This window comes from Caretta caretta, chromosome 4 (assembly GCF_965140235.1).
Source record: "Caretta caretta isolate rCarCar2 chromosome 4, rCarCar1.hap1, whole genome shotgun sequence".
NCBI classification, from domain to species: Eukaryota; Metazoa; Chordata; order Testudines; family Cheloniidae; genus Caretta; species Caretta caretta.
In genome coordinates this window covers 151,738,083-151,762,900 of record NC_134209.1, presented here as the reverse complement: position 1 = coordinate 151,762,900, position 24,818 = coordinate 151,738,083, and the positions used below count along the sequence as shown (strand labels likewise).

The window sequence follows — 24,818 nt, the reverse complement described above, 5'->3', positions numbered from 1 at the left end:
GGGCTAACCTGCTCTGGTTCAGTTCACAAACAGAAGTACTGAGTTCTCGTGCAGTGACTGCATCCCCCCACCCTCAATACTGCAGCCTCGAACTCTCATTTTACAGCATCCCCAACTCCTCAGGCCCAACGTGCACCTTCCTGACCTCGGCCTCCACCCTCTTGGAGCTCAGAAGATGGCAAAACCCAGCAGAGAGAGGAGGAAATGGCGTATCGGCTAGAGAGAGGCCCAAGCCATAACGTGGGGCCTTGGATCTGGGTGTCGGACACCCCAGAGTCAGGGGTTGTTGGGTTTAGCCCATTAGGGCTCATTATTAAATTAGGGTCCAGCTTCCAGAGCCTCTGGGACTCCAGCGAAGTTCAGAGCTAGTGGCTTTCGGTCTCTAATATTGGCAGGGGGTTGGAAGCAGACAGAGGAAGCTTTGCCTGGTGGTTGGGGCCCTAACCTGGGATCAGGAGACCTCTCTGCTTTGCAATAGGTTTCTTATGAGACCTGGGACAAGTCTCTGAGACTCCAGCCGTACGCCAGGGATGACAGCATTACCCTGCCTCACAGTGGGGCTGGAGGTGCCCAGATACTGCGGTGAGGGCCAGATAAGGGTCTAACATAGAATGAAGATGGGACTGAAAGCACCACCACGTTAGAGCCCTGATCGTGAATCTGTCCTGGCAGGACACTTGCAGCCTAGGACAAGCTAACCATGCTGCTTGGCTCCTCAATAAAATATGCAGAAAGCAAGAGACGATTCCACCCATCGAGACGAAAAAGGCACACAAGGGACCATCCTCCGTGGCCAGTGCAGGATTGATCCCTAAAGTTTATTCTGCAGGGCGCTGACTCACACCCTGGTACTGATCCCAGCCTTACACACACCTCATCTAGTAGGTATTTTCCTTTGCTTAATATTGTCCCATTATTCCCAGTTATCCCCATCCTGGTCCCAGCTTCTCTCCGGTCCTCGGGATGCTGGGGGAGGATGCTCAGCACTGGGTCTGCGGGAGGGATGATTCAGTGATAGGGAGAAGGGGAAACCATCCAACAGGACAGGGTTAACAGGGTGGACAGACTAAGAGCATGTCCTGTTCCCTAGCTGCTTTGGTGCCCCTGTTAAAAGACAGTGGATGCAGAGAAAGGCCGGATGTGCGCCCACAGTAGCCCCCAAGCCATCATCCCGCAGAGGGACAAGTTACCTCATCATGTGAATGGCCTCGGGGTCGTTGGAGAAGCTGAAGGCATAGCCGCTGGAGGTCGTGCCAAAGTCAATGGCCACTACCACGGAGAAGGAAGTGGGTCGCTGTGCCCGGGCTTCGTTCCTCTGAAACACCACAAGGATCATTAGGAGCAGCCAGACTGGATCAGCACAGGGTCCATCTAATCCTGGACCTTGTGAGCACTGGCCAGTGCCAGCTGCTTCAGAGGAAAGTGCAAGAAATCCCACAGTACGTAATTACGGGGTAATTATCAGAGGAGAGCCTGAACCAAACCCCCTAAAACTGAACCCTTTGGAAGAGTTTGGACCCAGATGTGAACTTTGTTGGTCAAACTCATCTTCAGTGACCTCAGATACGTAAAGACGTCTCTCCCCTGCGGGACACCCTACTGCAACTGAGCCTTTCTCCCATTGAATAACGGAAGATATTGTTGATGTCTTTATGTTGCCATTGAAGCTTCATAAACAATTTAGCATTTGCCTGACTGCTGCACCCCGACAAAAAGACCATCTTGTACAGTATTCTGTCTCCAACAAGAGCCATTGCCAGGCCTTCAGAGGAAGGTATGAGAGACCCCCAATGCAGGCGACTGTGCCAGACTGCCCTGGGCAGGCACAGGTCCTTCCTGACGCCAGCTAATGGCCACGTTATGCCCTGAGGATGAGGATTGGTAGCCCTTGTATCAGGTGTCTGATCTCCTCTGTCAAAGCAGTCAGTGTTTGCTGGTAGGCACCTATGGGGAGATACTGAAAGGGCCTTGCTGTGCACCCCTCTCCCTGCCCCACACCTCCAGGATCTTTGCCAGGCTCAGGAGATGTCACGACCTCCCGCCCATCCTCTGACACTGGGCCCGCATACGCCACTTCTTGTCTGGCCACTTCATCGCAGAACTGGCCTGCAGTGTGCAGTGGGGCTGACCAGACCATGCCCTACAGCCAGTAGTTTGGTAGCTGGACCAATTCAAGGAGGCCGTGGATGGTGGCAGAACAGAGCCAGAGAAGGGGTGGAGCAAAGAACAATTCGATGGCTGCTCTCAGGGAGCTGCACCCCAGATGACCCGGCGGGAGGTGGGGGGGGAGGGGGTTCTGTGGCTTACCGGGGACTGGGAGGGCGTGAGTGGCGCGATGCTGCAGCTCTCGTTGGGCATCCCTGGGGAACGGGGTGGGGATGGCGTCTGAGAGCTCTCGCCGTTTGTACCTGGCAAACAAACAGAATAACGATTAGAACAGCACTGGATCCAGTCCTGTGAACCGCCGGCACCGTGGCGAAGGCATCAGGCGCTGCCAGTGACTCTGACGTGACATCGTTTATTGCTCTGTCTCCCCGCCTCCCCACCCGCCCTGGGGAGAACAATGGCCCTGGGAATGCGCTTGCTCACCGTGGCTCTCCATCCCCTGTCAGTGCCCCGACCGCATTCCGGGTCAGTCTTCACGGCACAGTGAGCCCAGGTGATTGGCACCGGGTCTGGGCACCTCACCTGGGCACGCGCATGCGCGCTACGAAATCCTACCCACGTTACTGTGCCCTCACCATTTCTGCGCTTGCCTGTGTGTGTTTGGGGGCATATCCCACAATTCTTTGTGCTCAGACGCTCAAAGATTCTTTCCCAGAAGAACTTGTCTCTCCTTTGGGGGGAACTGTGGGAAGGCAATTGAGGACTATCGGCACTCCAGTGATTTTTGGCTGCATTTGTGCTGCAAAGCGGGCAGGTTCCAGACTGAATTAAAGCAGGGCCTGGGTTCTAATGCCAATGGGACCAGTGAAATTGATTGGGAGGAAAAATTCAGACAGATGAAATCCAGGAGTCATTTAAGAAGAGTTTACTAGATTGCCAAAAAGCCATGATCCCATAACTTTGGGTAAAAGCCAAACTTGATTAAGAGGGGAAGTTAAGACAGCAATTAGAAATAATAACAAATGGAAAAAAGGGGAAGTAGATAGTAATTATTATATAAATTAAAGGATACAAAGTGTATAAAATTGATAAGGGAAGCTAAAGACAACAGGAAAAAATCCATGGGAGGCAGGGCTAAGGACAATAAGAAAGTTTTTTTTAAAGCATATCAGGCAAAAAATGAATTCTAGCAATGGTACAACCCCATTGCTAGATGGGAATGGTAAAATTGTTAATACTGACACAGAAGAGGCAGATGGGTTCAATAAATATTTCCATTCTCTATTTAGCAAGAAGCAGGATGGTGTACTCCTATTATATTAGGATGAAGTACTTTCCAGTCCATTAGTAACTAAGGAGGATGTTAAAGAGCATCTACTATGGATGAATGTTTAAAAATCAGCAGGCCCAGCTAACTTGCACCCAAGAGTCCTATAAGGGTGGGCGGAGGCGATCTCTGACCCATTTCTGTTCATTTTAAATAAATCTTGGAATACTGGGGCAATTCCGCACACCCGGAAAAGTGCGAATGTGGTGCCAATATTCAAAAAGGACGAGTGGGATGACTCAGGCAATTATAGGCCAGTTAGCCTGACATCAATCCCAGACAAAATAATGAACAGTTGATACTGGATTCAATCAATAAAAATTAAAGGATGGCAATACAATGAATGCCAGTCAAAATGGCTTTCGGGAACATAGGTCCTGTCAAACAAACGCGATCTCATTTTTGATAAGATAAGTTTTGTTGATAAAGATAACTGCTCAGATGTATTTTGAGAGGTTTCAGAGTAGCAGCTGTGTTAGTCTGTATCCGATGAAGTGGGCTGTCGCTCACGAAAGCTTATGCTCTAATACATTGGTTAGTCTCCAAGGTGCCACAAGTCCTCCTGTTCTTTTTGTTCAGATGTAATATACCTAGGCTTTTGTAAGGTATTTCACTTAGTACCACACAACATTCTAATTAAAAAATGAGCACTATACAACATCAGCAAGCACAAGTGTAAATAGATTAACATCCGGCTAACTGACAGATGTCAAAAAGTAATTGTCCAATGAGGAAACATCATCAAATGGGGGTGTTTCTTGTAGGGTTCCACAGAGATTGGTGCTAGGCCCAATGTTGTTCAACATTTTTATCAATGACCTGGAAGTAAGTAGAAAGTCACTGCTGATAAAATTTGCAGGTGACGCAAAGATCAGAGGAGTGGTAATTAACGATGAGGACAGGGCAGACGTACACGTGGATCATTTGGTAACCTAAACTCGTGCAAACAAAATGTGTTTTAATATAGCCAAATGCAAGGTCATAGATCTAGAAATAAAGGATGCAGGCTACCCCTCCAGCATGGGGGACTGTATTCTGCACCACAGTGACTCTGAGAGGGAGTCCGGGTCAGAGTGGACAAACAAATCAATGGGAGCTTCCAGGGGAATATTGAATCCCAAAGGGCTAATGCAATCCTTGGATGGATACATGAGGGAGTGGGCAGTAGGAGCAGGGAGGTGATTTTACCTCCGCACATGTCATTGTGGAGACTGATAGTGGAATACTGCCTCCAGTTCTGGTGTCCACATTGGGAAAGGGGGGTTGAAAGTTGCAGAGGGTGCAGAAAAGAGCCAGAGAAACGATGCAAAGGCTGGAGAAAATGCCTTAGAGTGGGTGATTTCAATTGATCAACCTGCTTAGTTTATAAAAAAGAAGACTGAGGGGTGACTTGATTCTAGTCTATAAGGACCTTCTTTGGGGGAAATGACCAGGTATTAAAGGGCTCTTGACTCTCGCAGAGGAAAGCAGAACAAGAACCAATGGCTGGACGGTAAAGCCAGACGGATTCAAATCAGAAATAAGGCATCGTTTTTTAACAGTGCGGGTGATTAACCATTGGAACAAACATGGGTGGCACATGAAACCCCCATTCGGGGAGGCTAGCTCCCGCCTCTTCTGACTGAGCCACACCCCTACCCTGCCCCTTCCCCCACCGGAGCCCTGAGCTCCCCATGGTGGATGGAGGACCCCCGCCCCAGCTGCCCCAAGTCCCGGCCTGCCAGCTGCCCCAGCCTGCCCCGGCGGGCCTGCCCCAGCTGCTCTGGCCAGCCCGAGCCGCAGGCTGCCAACCCACTGGCCCTAGCCCCAGCCCCAGTCCCCACGGGCTTTGTGGGAGAGACTGAGTGAGGGTGGGAAGAGGAGCAGCGTGGGCAGGGTCCCAGGGGAAGAGTGGGCCACAGAAGCGGGGCCTCGAGGCAGAGCGTTGGCAAGGCCACGCCTGCCTGTTTGGAGAGGCTTAGCTGCCCCAGCCTACAATCCCCGCTGCCCCTAGGAACAAACTACTAAGGGACGTGGGGGGTTCTCCATCTTTTGGAGTCTTCAGATCCAGACTGAATGTCTTTCTGGAAGAAGCTTTAGTTTTTAGTCTCAATGCAGGGTACCTGGAGGAACCTCTCTGGCCTGTGCGATACTGACGGTCAGATTAGATGATCGAATGGCGACTTCTGGTCTTAAAATCTGTGACAGTAAAACTGCAATTTTAGGAGCCCCCGTCCTACGGACGACCAGTTCGACGGTCACGTTTCCAGACGGAAAAGAAAAAGCCACGCAACGAAAGTGACGTCGATGCAGGACAAGCTGACATCCCTTCGCATCCCGATGCCGTCGGTGCCTTGATATGGCTTGGCCGCGGGTTGAGGACCAAGAAGAGAGCGATGCTGTGTGCAGGGTATACGCTCGGCCCACCGTGATCGGAGATGTTCAGCTTTATGAGCTGCCGATGTTGTGAATTCCTCAAGCCCCAACGGGTTTGCAAAATAGGAGCTCTGTTGTAATTGAAATCCATGCAACCCCCCACACACATACCCAAAACTTGGAAGTATTTGGAGCCCGATGGAGATTTGGCAGCTTGAGGCCATCTCTGGTTATTATGACCCCGTTTTCATGCTCTAAGGTGGAAGGAAAAGCCTGGAAACATGCCCATCTTTGCAAGTACAGGCTGCTCTATCCATTCCTCCATCTCCGGTATCTAGCTCACCAGCTACTCGTTAGTTGCTAATATTTGTCTCCCGCAACGCAGGAGTTGATGGTTAAAGAAAGAATAATGACTGGTCCCTGCAGAACTGGCCGGTTTGTTTGTCCGCCATCAACTCCAAGCCACCCGTCTCAGCACGGAGTCTGTGCAGATGGGCTATGCCAGCCCTAGGGGGTTTGCTGCTATTTCTGACCCCTGACCCCCCCAGCCCGTCCCTTGTGCGGAGGTAGGTGATGGGCTGCTTTTGCCCATAGGATACGGCTAACCTCCAACACAGTGAGATCCAGGGATGGTGGGAGCCCCCGTAAGCTCTGTATTCTGGAAGCTGGCCCTCGCCCCTGCAGAGTGACCAGCCACGCCCTGCCCCTGCCTGCCCCTCTACATTGCTCCGGGCGCATGGTTCCAATTAGGAGTGGGAGTTAATCATCCTGCCTGGGAGAGTACTTGCTGACTGACATTCTCCAGCTGTCAGCCCGGGGAGACCAGGGGAGGGGGCGGGGCTGGCTTTCACTTTGCCACTTGGCAGCCGCCCCTGCCAACGGGGTCCGGGGCTGCACTCAGCCAAGAGCCGTAACAGCCCCAGGCTTTGTCTGGCCACTGGCCCGGGCGGCAGAGTACACAGCTGGATCCGGACTCAGCAGCGGCTGGGCTGGGGAAAGGCAGCCACAGAGTTTGGAGCCGAATGGCTATAAAACGGGGCGGTTGGCACCCTGGGTATCTACAACCCTGAAGCGTGATGGCAAATCGGAGCCAGGAGATGCGCCTCGGTCTGATTCCCACCCTGCAAGGTGAAGAGTATCCTGTCCTATGGCTCTCCTGATCCAACTAGGCTAAGAGTGTTTGCATCTCGGGTTCTGTCCCGTTGCTGCCTGGCTCCATCTAGGGTTGCCAACTTTCCAATCACGCAAAACCGAACATCGCTGCCCCGCCCCTTCTCGGAGGCCCCGCCCATGCCCCGTCCCTTCTCTGAGGCCCCGCCTCCTGCTTGCTCCATCCCCCTCCTTCCACTGCTCACTCTTCCCCACCATCACTCACTTTCACTGGGCTGGGGCAGAGGGTTGAGGTGCGGGAGGGGATGAGGGCTCTGGGCTGGGGTTGCAAGCTCTGGGGTGGGGGTGGGGGGTTCGAGGTGAGCAGGGGGCTGCGGGCTGGGGCAGGGGATTGGAGTGCAGGGGGGTGAGGGCTCTGGCTGGGGGATGGGCTCTGGGGTGGGGCCTGGGATGAGGGGTTTGGGGTGCAAGAGGGGATTCCAGGCTGGACTAGGGTGTGTGGGAGGGTGAGAGTTCCAGCTGGGGGTTGGACTGGGGGTGAGGGGTTTGGGGTGTGGGAGGGGACTCCAGGCTGGGCCAGGGGGATGGGGTGTGGGGTCCTGGTGGCGCTTACCATGCCTCCGAGAAGGCGGCTGCCAGGTCCCTGCAGCCTCTAGATGCATGGGTTTCCAGGCAGCTCTGCACGGTGCGTGGTGACTTCACACCTGCAGGCACTGCCCACCCCCCCACAGCTCCCATTGGTCACAGTTCCCAGCCAATGGGAGCTGCAGAGCCGGTACTGGGGCTGGGACAGCATGCAGAGCCTCCCAGTCCCTGGCCTACCCAGTGCCTAAGGGCCGTAGGGACCTGGCGGCTGCTTCCAGGAGCTGTGCGGAGCTAGGGCGGGCAGGGAGCCTGCCTTAGCCCCAGACCCCCACTGTGCCGCCGACCGGACTTCTAACAGCCCGGTCAGTGGTGCCAACCAGAGCTGCCAGGGTCCCTTTTCAACGGGACATTCTGGTTGCAAACCGGACACCTGGCAACCCGAGCTCCACCTAGCGATGGGGGGATCCTCAGAGATCTGTAGACCATGATGTATACAAAACAAGACCAACGTCTGGATGTGTTAGGGTTGCCAACCCTCCAGGATTGTACTGGACTCTCCGGGAATTAAAGACTAATCTTTAATTAAAGATTATGTCATGTGATGAAACCTCCAGGAAACCTCTAGGAATACATCCAACCAAAACTGGCAAGCCTAGGATGCGTCTCCGACTGCTCTCACCCTGCTGGGGGAAGGGAACAGCTCGGGCTATGCCCATCTCAGCACCGCTAGGCCTGGCTGCGGATCAGACTGTAGGAAGCTTATCTGGGAGTCAGGACGGCAAAAACGTCAAGTTCCAGGAGCTTAGAACCCATCCAACCAGCAATGCCGGCTTGGGATCAGCAGAAGTTTTGGTTCCGAGGAAGGAAAAGATTTATTTTTTGCTCACTGAATCACATGAGCTTAGCTCCACCTCCTTCCACCGGCCATAGAGAGGCAGTTTGTCGTAGTGGGTAGAACTGCAGGCTGCGGTCTCTTGCGCGGTCATCCTAGCTCTGTGACACTGATTCAGTTTGTGCAAGTCACGCCCCTGCTCTGTGTCTCAGTTTCCCCACCTGTAATACAACCTCTGTGGTGAGGCTCAACACATTCAAGTTTGGGAAAGTTCTTTAAGCGTTGTCAGAGACTGCCCATGAGCCTCGTGTCCCTGGGGAAGACGGTGACACCCCTTTCCCTGCACCTGAAACCAGATCTGACTCAAGTGTCCCCGGGCAGAAATAAGCGAACAACAAATAAAAGTGCCAAGGAAAACGGCAAGCCTTTGGGAACTGCCTGACGCAGTCAGACACAAACAGCGGTTGCATTTTGGGGGAGCGTTGAATCTACTGTACTTCTGTGGCCACACATTGCCATAGAATGAGTGCTTGAACAATCTGTGACGTAGAACACCTCTATAAGGCAGGGCGGTGCTGGTTCCCTTCTTTCATCCATGGGGAATTGTGGCCCAGGGAGCATAAATGCCTCGCCAAAGAGCACGGAACTGAATCAAGCTTTGCCAAGTTTTACGGTAGTGCCCTGCTGGCTGGACCGTAAAGGTTCAGTCTCCGTAAAGGCTGCGGGCTGAGAGCTGAGCTCACTGCATGTATCCGTACCGCGAGCTGACAGGTGTCGTGCCTCGCCCAGGTTAATCAGCAGAGCAGCTGCAGAAGCAGATTTTGTACTTTTCTGAACATTGCTCTCGACTCCTTCTGGGATTCGTTACAGACACTCGCTGGGCCTCGAATCACTACCTGACCAGACACCGCTTCATTCCATTTGTGCCTGTTCTCTAAGTGGGTTTCACTGTTGCCAGTGTCCGGGGCATTAATATTTGATTTTAAACAAAAAGGAAAGTCAGTCAGGACTTTTTAACTTAATGGAAACAGACCAGCCCGGTGGGAACTGTGCGGGGGGTCAGGGATGAACCGTTGCTTTGAGAGCTAGAGACACCATGAAACAATTTTGTCTGGTGCGGTGTCTCTCCAAACAAACCACGTGGCAAAGCGCTGTGCGGGGTTATTGTAAATAACCCAATTGCAGAGCTAAATAAGACGTCATCCCGGTGGGTGGAGAGACATGTCAAGGGAGAGAGTGGAGTGTCTGCAGTGAGATGGGACTCAGTAAAGGGTCCAGAGGTTGGGGGAGCTGCAGAGAAGAAGATTCTTGCTCCAAGAGGGGGTGAGATTGTGTGATGGGGATGGAGAAGAGGTTGGTTCTGGCCGAGAGAGCAGGAAAGGGAGGACAAAGAGGATGGTGGAGCAGGATGGAGCAGGTGGGTTTTCGGAAAGGTGGGCAGCTTCCTGTTGGATTCTGAAAGGAGGAGGCAGCCCGCTAAGGTGGTAAGGACAGGAGTCTGGAGCTCTGCTTCTCTGTGCATGGGAGGAGGTGGGCTGGACACTGGAGAATGTCTGACTGTTTGGAGCACAGTAGCACAGAGAGGGCACAACTGAGATCAGGGCCCCACCATGCTGGGCTCTGCACAGGCCCAGTGTGAGAGACAGTCTCTTCCCCAAGCAGCTTGCAATCTAAAGAGGCAAAGGAAAGATCTCCCCCATTTTACAAGTGGAGGGGAAGGCACAGGAAGAGGAAGGCCAAGGTTACACAGGGCATCTATGCCCGAGCCAGGATTGGAACCCAACTCTCCAGAGTCCTACACTAGCGCTTCAACCACAAAACTCCCTTTCCTTTTATTGCTGGCTGGACAGAGCCAAGTACCTGCAGCTCCCACAAGCTCTGGTGGATGTGGCAGGCTGCGGGGCTCAGAGCCCAACACGCCAACAATCAAACACCACGGTAGGCTGGAGGAAGACACGACAGTGGGCAATGGGCAAGGAACATGGCTCCTGGGGGGCTGGCAGGGAGAAGGTTAAATATTGCATGAGATCTGCTCTCTCATGCTCTCGTCATTCCGGTTTGTTGGGGTTTTGGCCATGGTAGCAAATGTTTTTTAAATTCCTAGTGGCGCATTAGCTGGTGTTTGTGTCTGCCATAAGACATGAGAAGACAGGAGTCTAGTAAAGAAGCCAGCTCAAGGACCTGCTCCGGTAGCTCCAGTGGCTTTTAGAACTAGCAGCCGCAGCTTCAAACCCTGCTCTTGGCCCAGGCTAGCGGGAGAGGAACTAGCCTAATGTTACAGACTGACCCAGATCTCAGCCAAACACAGTCAACCTGAACCTGATCCGAATGTCGAGTCATTTTCAGAACAGACCCGACCCCGACACTTCCCCCCCAAGGTTGATCCTCCGTCTGTTCAGAGGGAGACCAGTTGATGTCAAGCAGGACACAAGTAGGTCCCCCGGACGATGGGCAGATTCTCAACTAGCAGTGCAAGGGTCTCTGAATGGCAGAGATGGTTCATTTCTCAACCTTCTGGCTGGAACACAGATGTCCTCCTGGACGGGGGACCCTGCGCGTTTGGAAAGACAGCCCAGAATAACAAGACAAGGGTCCCATGACCAGCTCCAAGTAACATGGTGGTGGGGGGGAAGCATGTGGTACTGAATGAAAAAACCCTTCACTGGAAAAGGCCTAGGTAGGGACCATCAAATTGTGGAGGTAAAAGCGTGGTTACGCAGGTGGTGGTGGAGAGAGGGCTTTGGAGTCTTTGATCATGGGATGTTGTTCCAGGAAGAAGGATTCCTAGGAAGAGTTGGGATCTACCTAACGAAGAGAGAGAAGAGCATCTTCGCAGGTAGGCTTGCTAACCTAGAGAGGAGGGCTTTAAACTAGGTTCACTGGGGGATGGAGACCTACTCCCGGAGGCAAATGGGGAAGTGGAATACCGGGAGGAACAACAGGGAGGAGGGTGCAACAGGGGAGGTCTCCTGATTCATACTGAGAAAGTAGGGTGATCGGCTAATTATCTTAGGAGCCTGTACACGAACGCAAGAAGCCTGGGAAACAAGCAGGAAGAATTGGAAGTCCTGGCACAGTCAAGGAATTATGATGTGATTGGAATAACAGAGACCATGTGGGATAACTCACATGACTGGAGTACCGTCATGGGTATAAACTGTTCCAGAAGGACAGGAAGGGCAGAAAAGGTGGGGAAGTTGCACTGTATGTAAGGGAGCAGTATGACTGCTCAGAGCTCAAGTATGAGACTGCAGAAAAGCCTGTTGAGAGTCTTTGGGTTAAGTTTAGAGGCAAGAGCAACAAGGGTGATGTTAGGGTGGGTGTCTGCTATAGACCACCAGACCTGGAGGAGAAGGTAGATGAGGCTTTCTTCAGACAACCAACAGAAGTGTCCAGATCACAGGCCCTGGTTCTCATGGAGGACTTCAATCACCACGATATCTGCTGGGAGAGCAATACAGAAATGCACAGACAATCCAGGAAGTTTTTGGAGAGTGTTGGGGACAACTTCCTGGTGCAAGTGCTGGAGGAACCAACTAGGGGCCGTGCTCCTCTTGATCTGCTGCTCACAAACAGGGAAGTAGAAGTGGGTGGCAACCTGGGCAGCAGTGACCATGAGATGGTCGAGTTCAGGATCCTGACAAAAGGAAGAAAGGAGAGCAGCAGAATACAGACCCTGGACTTCAGAAAAGCAGACTTTGACTCCCTCAGGGAACTGATGGGCAGGATCCCCTGGGAGGCTATTATGAGTCGGAAAGGAGTCCAGGAGAGCTGGCTGTATTTTAAAGAAGCCTTATTGAGGTTACAGGGACAAACCATCCCAATGTGTAGAAAGAATAGTAAATATGGCAGGCGACCAGCTTGGCTTAACAGAGAAATCTTCGGTGAGCTTAAACACAAAAAGGAAGCTTACAAGAAGTGGAAACTTGGACAGATGACTAGGAAGGAGTATAAAAATATTGCTTGAGTATGCAGGGGTGTAATCAGGAAGGCCAAAGCATAATTGGAGTTGCAGCTAGCAAGGGATGTGAAGGGTAACAAGAAGGGTTTCTACAGGTATGTTAGCAACAAGAAGAAGGTCAGGGAAAGCGCGGGCCCCTTACTGAATGGGGGAGGCAACCTAGTGACAGATGATGTGGAAAAAGCTGAAATACTCAATGCTTTTTTTGCCTCAGTCTTCACAGACAAGGTCAGCTCCCAGACTGCTGCATTGGGTAGCACAGCATGGGGAGGAGCTGAGCAGCCCTCAGTGGTGAAAGAACAGGTTACGGACTATTTCAAAAAGCTGGACGTTCACAAGTCCATGGGGCCGGATGTGCTGCATCCGAGAGTGCTGAGGGAGTTGGCGGATGTGATTGCAGAGCCATTGGCCATTATCTTCGAAAACTCGTGGTGATAGGGGGGAGGTCCCGGCCGACTGGAAAAAGGCTAATGCCCATCTTTAAAAAAGGGAGGAAGGAGAATCCGGGGAAAAGGAAAATGGACAGATCAGTCAGCCTCACCTCAGTCCCTGGAAAAATCATGGAGCAGATCCTCTAGGAAACCATTCTGAAGCACTTGGAGGAGAGGAAAGTGATCAGGAACAGTCAGCATGGATTCACCAAGGGCAAGTCATGCCTGACTAATCTAATTGCCTTATATGATGAAATAACTGGCTCTGTGGATATGGGGAAAGTGGTGGACATGATATACCTTGACTTTAGCAGAGCTTGATATGGGCTCCCACAGTATTCTTGCCAGCAAGTTAAAGAAGTATGGTTTGGATGAATGGACTATAAGGTGGCTAAAAAGCTGGCTAGATTGTCAGGCTCAACAGGTAGTGATCAACAGCTCGATGTCAAGTTGGCAGCCGGTATCAATTGGAGTGCCCCAAGGGTCGGTCCTGGGGCCGATTTTGTTCAACTTCTTCATTAATGATCTGGAGGATGGTGTGGATTGCACCCTCAGCAAGTTTGCAGATGACACTAAACTGGAGGGAGAGGTAGATACACTGGAGGGTAGGGATAGGGTCCAGAGTGACCTAGACAAATTAGAGGATTGGGCCAAACGAAATCTGATGAGGTTCAACAAGGACAAGTGCAGAGTCCTGGACTTAGGACAGAAGAATCCCATGCACTGCTATAGGCTGGGGATTGACTAGCTAAGCAGCAGTTCTGCAGAGAAGGAGGTGGGGATTACAGTGGACGAGAAGTTGGATGTGAGTCAGCAGTGTGCCCTTGTTGCCAAGAAGGCTAACGGCATATTGGGCTGCATTAGTAGGAGCATTGTCAGCAGACCGAGGGAAGTGATTATTCTCCTCTATTCGGCACTGGTGAGGCCACATCTGGAGTATTGTGTCCAGTTTTGGGCCCCCCACTACAGAAGGGATGTGGACAAATTGGAGAGAGTCCAGCGGAGGGCAACAAAAATGATTAGGGGGCTGGGGAACATGTCTTACGAGAAGAGGCTGGGGGAACTGGGATTGTTTAGTCTGCAGAAGAGAAGAGTGAGGGGGGATTTGATAGCAGCCTTCAACTACCTGAAGGGGGGTTCGAAAGAGGATGGAGCTCGGCTATTCTCAGTGGTACCAGATGACAGAACAAGGAACAATGGTCTCAAGTTGCCGTGGGGGAGGTCTAGGTTGGATATTAGGAAAAACTATTTCACTAGGAGGGTGGTGAAACACTGGAATGGGTTACCTAAGCAGGTGGTGGAATCTCCATCCTTAGAGGTTTTTAAGGCCCAGCTTGACAAAGCCCAGGCTGGGATGATTTAGTTGGTGTTGGTCCTGCTTTGAGCAGGGGGTTGGACTAGATGACCTCCTGAGGTCTCTTCTGACCCTAATCTTCTATGATTCGCTGGCCCATAAGACGGTAGTGATGCCATCCCAAGTATGTGCTACATTACAGAAGGCAAGTAGCTGTCAAGCTCTTTCACTCTGCAGATCCCTCTCCTGGGCCATTTTCTCTGCATATCTTCCCCCCTCTCTCCCTACTCACATACTCCCTGCCAGGTTCTCAAAATATTCCATGCAGGCAGGACTCTGCGGGGCACGGTGATCCACAAGCCAAGTGCAGCTATAAAATATTTCCTATGGTAACATTTCTTATGGTGGCTACAGGCTCTTCCGGCTTGTCTTCAGGCTGTTTATTAACTAGAGACTAAGCCAGGACTGCGAAACTTGGCAGAAAAGTTTGAACCCCACCGAAATGTAGAGTTGTCAGCAGCCAAGGCTTGGGTTTGGCCAGGTCTAGAAATTGAGTCTAACTGCAAAATGTGAGTGTGTATAAAACCCTATTGCAGGATATTGGGTTGGTTTGGCTCAGCCCCATCTTTAGAGTTCTCAATCTCTGGCTTTCTCTTTCGAACCACACCCCGCTCAGAGAGCAATGGCTTTGTAACAGAAGAAGGCTGTGTGTGGGAGGCACTGTAATAAAGTGAATGTGTAAAGCTCCGCTCTCCATCCTTGCATCAGTGATGTCAAAGAATCTTAGACGTAAACTCAATCTGTTTAGTTTAACCAAGAGAAGGTTCTGGGGTGGACTTGATCACACAGTGTAAATACTACATGGGGACCAGAAATTTGATAACTGAGGGCATTTCAGGCTAGCAGACATTGGTACCACAAGATCCAATGGCTGGGAGTTGAAGCTAGACAAACTCAGACTGGAAATAAGATGCAAAGATTTAACAGTGAAGGTAATTAACCACTGGAACAAATTGTGGTGGATTCGCCATCATGGTCATTTTCAAATCAAGAGTGGGTGTTTCCCTAATTCAGACATGAATTATCCGAGGGCAGTTCTATGAAGTGTGTCACAGAGTAGGTCACGCTAGATGATCACATTGGTCCCAGCTGGTGGTATAATCTACGAGGCGCTGGAAAAGAACTACTAGATCACAGCACATTTTGGTGCTCTGACCGGGCTTGTGGGAAGAGCCCTGAGCTCTGAAGCCTCCACCCCTTCCTGTGGGCGACGATTCCACAGCCCAGCAGAACATCTCGCTGTCAGGGGGGTTTCCCTGAGGTTAAGACTAAATTTTCCTTTTCTTAATTTTGTCCCTTTGCTCCCAGGTTTCTTTCCACATCCAATAATTCCTTTAACTAACAGCATGCCAGGTATCATCCACTAATGCTTGTCTCTACCATATCTAACTACCGAGAAACCTACAATCAAAATGTTAAACGTCAGGGTCATCTAGACTAATTCCCTGCCAAGATGCAGGATTTGTTGTGTCTAAACCTTCCAAGACAGATGGTACCCAGCCTTGGTAGTTACATGACCCTGACCGCCAGCCCATCTGAGTACCATAGTATCCAACCCACGAATAAGTCTTACCTATCTGGAGAGTGTGCATCCCAGGATCTAGGAAGGTCGACATCTTCACATACCTTCCTGGCTGCAAATTCAGAAAAATGCAAGGGTAAGCATTGTGTCCTGTGTGCATCATGCTCCTGAGATGCCCTTGAGAAGCGTTCACTGCATCCCCCACTAGTGGCTGTTCCACAAAGAGGACAACAGACTACCACTGCTACCTCATGGAATTCCTCCTTTAGCTCAGCTGGATGTGGTTTGGTGCTGAAAGTCCTGCGTTCAAGTCCTACCTGAGGATGCGGGTTGTTACAATTGCACTGACTAGTGATGGACCAGTCACCACAGGGGCAGAGAACCTCTAGTGATCAGATGGGAAATCTCAGGACCTTCTGGGTTTGACCCGGCATCCGGACCAGGCTAGGGGCGTGCTGGGGCATGTGTTTCTGAAGCAAAGACACTTAGGACTCGTCTATACTAGAAAGGTTGCAGTGGTTTGACTAGACCGTGATGAGCACTAGGGAGAGTGATCTAAGGGCGACGCTGCTTTACGGGCGCCCTCGGTGGGGCTTCACACAGGTCTGACTAGGTCGCTTTGGTAACACCGGTGCAACCCCCCTGGTCGAGAGAAGGCTATAGCTACTCTCAGCCAGAAAGGCATGCCGTGCCCTTGCCCGGCTACCACCTGCTCTGCAGACCCTGACCCCGCTCCCCACCCCACCCATGGCCTAGGGGCTGATGAGGAGAGCAATCACCCTGGGTGCCAACCACCAGGGGGCGCCGTATCACTGTGTTCCCCCCCCGCCCCTGCTCTGATTGGCGGCACTTTAAAAAGTATTATTAACATTTTTGCTCGACTGATTGGCTGTGGTGGGGTGCATGGCATGAGTTGGCTCTGCTGCATTGCCTCTCCTGGCCAGGCAGCCCTGCTGCAGCCCTGTGGATCTTCCCTAGGCTCCTGGCCTGGCACTTCTCCTGCCTTGCTAACCTCTCGCCCTCCACCCTCCATTCCCCGCTCAGAGCTCTGCCCCACGGCTGCTCAGGACCCCTCTCTGCAGTTGTGCTATTCCCACCACCTCTCTCCAGCTGCTGTTTGTCACCCCCTCACACAGGGGATGTCTGTGAACGTTCGCTCTGGGGGAGCCGGGTCAGGATTTCTGACAGCCCCGAGCTATTTTGCTTCGAGACCATCCCAACTGGCTGGCGATCTGTCTAACATGCCAGCCCCGTCCCAGCAAACTGCACTAGGTCTCCCATGATGCCTGGGCTGGATTCCTTGCGGGCCACCTCTCTCCAGCAGTTTGAAAGTGCCAGCCGTGGACAAAGAAGAGATATTCATGGGAGGAACGAATGAGGACGAGGAACATAGCAGGGGGGCCGTCCTGGAGCACCAGAGCTGGGCTTAGGCCGGCTTCCCCCAGTAGCCAGTTCCAGTCCTGGGTCACGGAGCCTCTTGGGTCAGAGGCCCCAAGCAGTCTGCTCTCTCCCCTCCTGGCCTCTTTAGAGGCATCCCTCTTATGTACGCTTCAGGCCTGATCTGGCCATATGACCTGCCTATCATGTGATTGTGATACCTGGGGAAGGAAGCTGAAGGAATCACAGATGGGGCTGGACCCATTACCTCTTAAAGGGGCCAGTCTCCCTGGTCAAGGCACACTGGACTCCTGAGTGGAGCTGGAGAGGGAAACGGAAAAGTGTTTGGGCTGAAAAGTTTTTGATTGTCAGGTTTTTGGCACAAACTTGCATGTTTTCTCTTTAAAAGTTTTCACGTTTTTGTCGGGAAAAAAAATCAAACATTTGTCAGCCAAAAACTGTTGGTTTTCAGGTTTTGGTAAAAGCTATTTTTCATGCAAAGAATATTTTGCATGAAAAATATTGATCAGCTGAACTCTTTCGTTTTCCTGGATAACATCCAGGCTTGAGGCTCTGCAGAAGATTAGAACAAATCATGCTGGATGGCTCAGGGGCTACCGGGCCTGCAGATTGGCATGTGTGCCCGCTCCTGAAGCCCTGACCCTCGGCATGAGAACCGGGATTAGCTATTCTAGGAAGAGGCCTTGTCCGAAGCCAAACCCACCCACACTCTGATACTCAGGCAGCCAGTTTCCAAGTCCCAGCAGCCCCATGAGGAAAAGCCTTGTGCTAAAAATGGCAGGTACCAAGCCGTTCCCTAAGCAGCTGCATTTCCACTCTGACAGCCCCTGTTGCCTTGTAAATAAAACGGTTGATGAAGCAGGAGGGGAAGTAATGAGCCCCATGCGGCCCAGGGATCTAAATCTGCCACCGGGAATAAACCATGAGCAGTAAAAGAGGGGCTGCCTGTTGAAAGCTTACAGTAAGCTGCTTAGAGAAAGCTGGTCTGCAAACTGCAGGACACTCCTGAGAAACAATCTTTTCACCAGAGTTGAGTAGCTCCTTTCCAACAGGCCTGCCTGCGAATCGCATCCTGAAAGCTCAGCGCGAGGTTCCTCTGGGAAGATACGGCTCGTCCAGACTTGGCAAATAGCAATACTCTTGCTGCAGCTTATCACGAATTATTGATGGATGTTTGTTCTGGCAACCCCTGCGTCACACATCCACGGAGAGCGTGCATGGCGACGGACTGGAGCGAGCTAGTCTAACACGTACCGTGCTGGGAGGTGTCAAAACGATAGCTCCTCGTGGCTTTAGCCACACTCACTCTCCCCCCATGCAGAAGGGACAAGCAAAGAGAAGATCAGGACAGCGATACAGCTTAGCGGGTTCATGGAGAAGTCCTCTGAGCCCACCCTCCCCACACCACTGCTGGCCACTAACATTCTCCCATTGGCCGAGCGTGAAGCAGTTCTTTCCAGAGCTCACTGCGGCTGCTTCTGGGTTGGCCAGCAGGGATCGCTCAAGGTGCAAGTCCGGGAGCTAAGGGTGCTATTTCCACAAGGTTCCCAACTCCTGCTGATTTTTTTCTCCTGGTGCTTCCCCTCCCTGAAAGTGAAGCTTTTCATTCGGATGATAGGGAAACACTTTGTATTTACTCCTGTGCATTGTAGCGTGACAGGACGGGCTAGCAAGGCGGGGAGCTCTCCCACGCTGCTGGGGCAGAGGCCCAGCATAAGCAGGGAAGTGATAAGTTAGCTCCAGCGGGCCTGACTGTCAGGTATCCCGAGGCCTCTTCACACGGCTCCGGCAGGAGCCTCAAAGGGAGAGAAAGCGGCCCTCTGGGAAGAGCTCCCCGGCCAGTGCAGAACTGGCATAATGGCCCTGCTCCCAGCCCCCGAGCGACGGCATGTCATAATTCTCTGCACGCTGCATATTTTCTGCTTCCTAGGCCATAAGGATTCACCTGCTTAAGATTGTGTCCCCTGCCACAGGGCTACTCTAAGGGGATTTAAAGTCCCCTTTTCCCATTCCCCTTCCGTTCTCGCTCCAGGAGCTCCGTAACTGAGAGCTGGTGCTGCTAGACAGCGGTCGTGCCAGGCTGGCCATCCGAAGGAAGGGCCCTAAACCACAGACACACCACATGGGCTGTGATCCTCTTGGATCTCATGAAATACACCCGCAGGGTCAGGGCTAGTTCGCACTGGGCCGCGAGGGTGCTGCAAGATGCAACACTGAGTTCTCATCAGGGCGGGTGCTTTCCTCTGAGGCAGTAGCAGACACAAGGCCCTGGGAGATGAGATCTGAAACCAAGGTCCATAACCATTTCATGGACTGCCCCTCCCTGATCTGCTGGGGTACCTCAATCCAGACCTCCCGCACCCCCGGCTACCCCAACCCTGCTCTCCTTTGCTACAGTTCAGCGAATGCACCTCGGCATTGACCGTGCAGTGGCAACTCCAGTCCTGGGCTCCCACACATCTCCCTGGGTCCCGTGGCCCTCCCCTCTCGCCCACCATCGAATTCCTCTCGGGCAGAGAGCACCCGGTGGCCAAGCTTCTCGCTATTGACAGACTCGGATGAGACCCGAAAACTCAGGTTCCCTGGGAGCAAAAGCAAACTGGGACCCCCAGTCTTGCAAGGTAGAGGTTGCTGTCTGTAACCCACTGTGGTTGTTACCGCGCCATCAATACCCGCAGGAGGGTGGAGCACCGAGTCCTGTCCCTAGGCTGGGAACTACGTGGTGTCTTTGGACTCTGCAGGGTCCCTCCTTGATCTGCTGCCCTCTCTCCCCCCGGGTTGGTTTTATGTCTCTGGCAGAGGCTTACTTGCTTATTGGAGCAGAGACTTGCGGAGGCTGTGGGATCGGGGACCAGAGGGGGAGGGAGAGACTGCAACTAACGAAGAGTCGCTCCCACTTGCCAGCAGCTTTGGATGCAAGCATGGCTCGTTCCGGGGCCCAGATAACTAGGACTAGCCCTGCCCCTAAGTACAGTCGTTCCCCGTGCGCCCAGCAACGGGGAGGGGGGTCCGTGGCAGGAGCCTCACAGGGGGGAAGAGTGAGGTGTTCTTTCAAGGTCTGTCTAGAGGGTAAATGAGGGTTTTCTCTCCGTCCTCTACCGAGCTCCTTACTGGGGAGGGTTCCCTTGTATGCCATACAACGTGCATCTGTGAATACACACACAAAACCTCCCACCGCACCTGTGCACAAGCACACTGTCCCCTCCGCACAATCAGCTACACACAGACACCTCCTCGCACAGTCCTCACCGCGCACCCACCATCTATCTGCACCCCCACCCACCATCACTTCCACACAGCCTGCAGCTGCACCCACCCGCCCCCCCCAAGTCACGCCAGCTCCTCTACACACCTGCCCGGCCCAGCGCACACAGACGTGTGCCCACAGGCCTCACTCAGCGGCTCGGCTCCGCCCAGCACGAAGCACCGGGGGACATGGGGGTGCGCAGAATCTGGGAGGGCATGGTCACTCGGGTTGGGCTTTGCCGTGCCGTTAACCTGGGATGTGATAACTCTGCAGGGAAGACATCCCCTTCCCTGAATGAGCCCAGCCCTTCGGCTCTGGAAATCTCAGAAAGAGGGGCTCCTCAGAAGAGCATCCCCACCCCTCCCAGCACTTGCTGCTTTGGATCAGGTTGCAAATAGTTAAGAAGCAACGTTTCTTAGAGCTTTATAGTATTTCTGCTTCCATGGAAACCAGAGAGGGAAAAGGAAGTCAGAGCTGGGTGGGGCAGAAGGGTGAGGCAGCTGGGCTGAGCTCCCGAATAAATCAGGGAATTAGGAGCCACCTCATGCACTAACGAAAGCCATCACACTGGCAGGAGAGGCATCGTAAGGCACAATTAATCAGTGCGTGATCGTTGCTCTCAGATCCAATACTATGGAATTACCAAGTATTCTTTGTGGAGAAGCTCCTTGGGGCCTACGGAAGTTCAGATCCAGCTGTAGAGTTTGCCCGTCTAAAGTGTTTGATCTCCTGTCCCAGTCAGCAAGAATGTCTTTGCCCTGCTGGGACAGAAAAGCCTCAAATCACCCAGTGTGAAATTAACCAGGGAATCAGGTTTTCATCGGCCACTTGTTTGAAAACATGTCGCTTTCCTGCTGGCAATGACTTTATCCAGCAGAGGCAAGCGAGCAGGACGGCAGTCCACGCCGAGGTGGAGTGGGAATAGACTGCGGGTCTCCCGACACGAACAATTCACAATACTTAGGGCTGGCTGCATACGGTGCTTGGCATCGGCAGAACTCAATACTCTTTGTGGGGGCAGGTAACCGGCACCATTCATTAAGGCCCAGGTCAGCAGAGCCAGGGCTGAACCCCAGAAATGCAGACTCCTTGTTTGCAGGCCACTCTCCCTCCCAGAGCTAGCAGTAGAAGCCAGGAATCCTGAGTTACAGCCCATCCGAGCATGCTCCCCTCCCCACATTACAGACCACCCTCTGCCCCCTCTCCAGCGCTCCCCTGTGTCTAATGCCCTCTGCGCCTCAATGCACATTTCATGCTGGCGGGCAAGGAGTCCCTTCCCAGCTCCAGCCCGGGTGACTGCCAGCTGCCTTGTCCCAGGTCGCCCCAGCAGCGTCAGCCCCGGCCCAGGGTCTCCCAAAGGGTCCAGCAAATGCTCACCTCTGAGGTGCGGCACAGAGAAGCTTTGATCCCGCCTGTCTGAGCCGATGATGCCGTTAGATCCAGCTGGGCAGCTCCTCCATGCTCAGCTTGTTCCCTGTCAGCCCACAGACCCTCCGAGCTGCCTTCAGCCCCCACCCAAGGATTTTCCTCTCTGTCTCCTGATCCCCCCTTTCTCCCAGCAGACGGTCATGCCAAGAAGGGCTAATCCTGGCCTTGGTGCTTCTCCTCCGACAGCCCACCCCGGCTGCACTTCTGCCTTTCTTTATGGTTTCCTCTCGCTTCCCAAAGTACTTTCCTCCCACCCCCTAGCCCTGGCCCAGCCCAGGCAGTGTTTCAAATTGCAATCCCAGCTGCAGATGTGAGAGGGGAGGAGGCAGGGCTAGCCGTCCACAGGGACTGAAACCTAAACTCCCAGTTTGGCTCGCGCCAGGGCCTCCCCGCAGCCCCTGTTTGCAGGAGGCCAGCGGCGGGCGGTGAGGGCTCACAGATCCCTTTACAGCCCTTTTCCTTCCCTGTTGAAGGATCCGCTGGGCGCTGTGCCCTGCTAAGACTGCGGCGGGGGGGGGGGGGGGAAAGAGATCGGCCAGTGATAAGAGGCTCCCAACACATCCAGTGGGTCCTGGGCAGCATGGAGATGGGTATGCTAGAAATTGAGGGAGGGATAAAGAGGCTGAGGGTCCAAAGTATCCATCCATCCCCATGCACCTCTATCCATCCATCCATCCCTTCATCCTCATGCACTTCTATCCATCCATCCCTCTGTCCATCCATCCCCATGCACCTCTATCCATAGAGCACTTCTATCCATCTGTCCACCTCTCTATCCATCCATCCCCATGTACCTCCATCTGTCCATCTCTCTATCCATCCATCCCTCTATCCATCTATCCATCCCTCCATCCCCTGCACCTCTATCCATCCCTCCATCCATCCCTCTATCCATCCATCCCCATGTACCTCTATCCATCTGTCCATCCATCCCCATGCACTTCTATCCTTAGATCACCTCTATCCATCCATCCACCTCTATGCATCCATCCCCATGTACCTCCATTCATCCATCTCTCTGTCCCTTCATCCCCATGTACCTCTATCCATCCATCTCTCTATCCCTTCATCCCCATGCACCTATCCACAGATCACTTCTATCCATCCATCCACCTCTCTATCCATCCATCCCCATGTACCTCCATCCATCCATCTCTCTATCCCTTCATCCCAATGCACCTCTATCCATCTCTCCATCCATCCATCCTGTGCCCCTCACTATGGCAGTGGCTTGCCCTGTCTAACACAAACACCTGCTCTGCCCCCTGCATGCTGTGTGGTGGGGTGAGGGTAAAGATTTGCACTCTGCCCTCACAGACAGCCAGACTCCAGGCCTGCCCATACCTGCTCAGCATTTTCCCAGGGGGAGGGTGACCTTGCGGTTAAGGCATTGGACTGGGAATCAGGATTTCTGGGTCCTGTTTCCAGCTCTCCTGCTAACTCGTTCAGTGGCCTTCAGCATGTCAATTAAGCTCCGTGTCCCGCCCGCCCCCCTGTACAATGGGGATTATGATACCGCCCTCCCAGGGAGGTCATGAGATGGAATTCATCAGTGCTGGCAAAGTGTGTGGAGATCCTTGGCTGGGGGCCGGAGGTGTGTGTGGGGGAGGGTAATCATAGACTCATAGACTTTAAGGTCAAAAGGGACCATTATGATCATCTAGTCTGACCTCCTGCACAACGCAGGCCGCAGAATCTCACCCACCCACCCGCTCCTGCAACAAACCCTTAACCTATGTCTGAGCTACTGAAGTCCTCAGCTCGTGGTTTAAAGACTTCAAGGTGCAGAGAATCATCCAGCAAGTGACTCGTGCCCCACGCTGCAGAGGAAGGCAAAAAAACCTCCAGGGCCTCTTCCAATCTGCCCTGGAGAAAAATTCCTTCCCGACCCCAAATATGGCGATCAGCTGAACCCTGAGCATGTGGGCAAGACTCACCAGCCAGACACCCAGGAAGAATTCTCTGTCATAACTCAGGCTAGTGTCCCATCACAGGTCATTGGGCCTATTTACCGCTAATCATCACATACTGGATTCAAGACCAGGCTAAGAGCCTAGAAAGAATCCCAGTGTGTCCTTAACACAACAGGAGCAATAAAGCAGGCTCCATTTACACCGCACCGTCATGCCTGGGCCGAGATAGGATTTGTTCTCGTATGGCAATAGCATCTAGAGGTCGCTCTCAGGCCCCAGGGCCGCACTGTGCCGGGCGCTGCACAAACATGGAACAACAAGCACAAAGGTGCTTGCCTGAAAATGGAACCCGAGGAGGTGATGCAGACTGGCATTGCAGGCAAAGCAAAGACGGGAGTCAACATAGCGTCTGAGAGGTAATAGGCCATGAAGGGCCTTGAAAGCGAAGGCAAGTAGTTAGATGGGATGGAAAAGGGGGAGCCAGTGGAGGGATGCAAAGAGAGGGGTGACATGGACCAAGCGACATGCCAGGAAAATGATCTTTGCTGCATCGTTTTCAATGGAAATGTGTGTGGCAAGACTGCATTGGTCAGGGCCAGGGGAAAGGGCACTGAGTAGTCAAATCGATACCTTTTTAAAGAAATTCGATGACAAGTTTGGTTGGTACAGGTGACGGTGTGGATGCAACCGACCTAGATTTCTGTCAGGTGTTTAACTTGGTAGCCCATGACATTTTGAGTAGGAAAATAGAGTGATACGAAAGTCAACATGGCACACATGAAATGGATGAAAAACTAGCTAACATCGGTCTCAAAATGTCATCGTCAATGGGGAATCAGCACTCAATGAGTGTGTTTTTGGTGGGGTCCCGCCGAGATTGATTCTTGGCCCCGTGCTAGTTAACACTTATCCATGACCTGGAAGAAAACACAAAATCATCACTGATAAAGTTTGCAGATGACCCAAAAACTGGGGGAGTGGGAAATAATGAAGGGGACGGGTCACTGACCCAGAGCGATCCGGGTCGCTCGGTAAACCGGGCGCAAGCAAACAATCTGCAGGTCAACGCAGCCAGATGGAAAGTCACCCACCTAGGAACAAATGGTGTGGGCCACACTTACAGGATGGTGGACTCTCTCCTGGGAATTAGGGATTCTGAAGAGGACTTGCGGGTTGTGGAGTATACACGGGCGGCAGGTATCGCAGGGCAGGGGAGGCGAAGCCTCCCCAAACAGCTAGGCGAGGCCCT

General features: G+C 52.8%; 1 protein-coding gene across 3 annotated transcripts in view; it reads right to left on the bottom strand.

Moving 5' to 3' along the window:
• The window catches only part of HSPA12B (heat shock protein family A (Hsp70) member 12B), a 65,288-nt gene extending 43,385 nt beyond the window's left edge, over nt 1-21,903 (bottom strand). Inside the window, exons 1-5 of one of the 3 annotated variants that reach the window (XM_048846449.2) lie at nt 21,606-21,903; nt 20,872-20,989; nt 15,635-15,695; nt 2,308-2,408; nt 1,191-1,315 (exon numbers count right to left, since the gene is read on the bottom strand). In XM_048846449.2, coding sequence (XP_048702406.1) covers nt 1,191-1,315; nt 2,308-2,408; nt 15,635-15,677 — 269 coding nt within the window. In that variant the 5' untranslated portion in view covers nt 15,678-15,695; nt 20,872-20,989; nt 21,606-21,903. The remainder of the gene's footprint in view (nt 1-1,190; nt 1,316-2,307; nt 2,409-15,634; nt 15,696-20,871; nt 20,990-21,605) is intronic. The other 2 variants (XM_048846448.2, XM_048846447.2) reach the window with 2 other exon arrangements.
• Between the last annotated feature and the right edge of the window lie 2,915 nt (nt 21,904-24,818).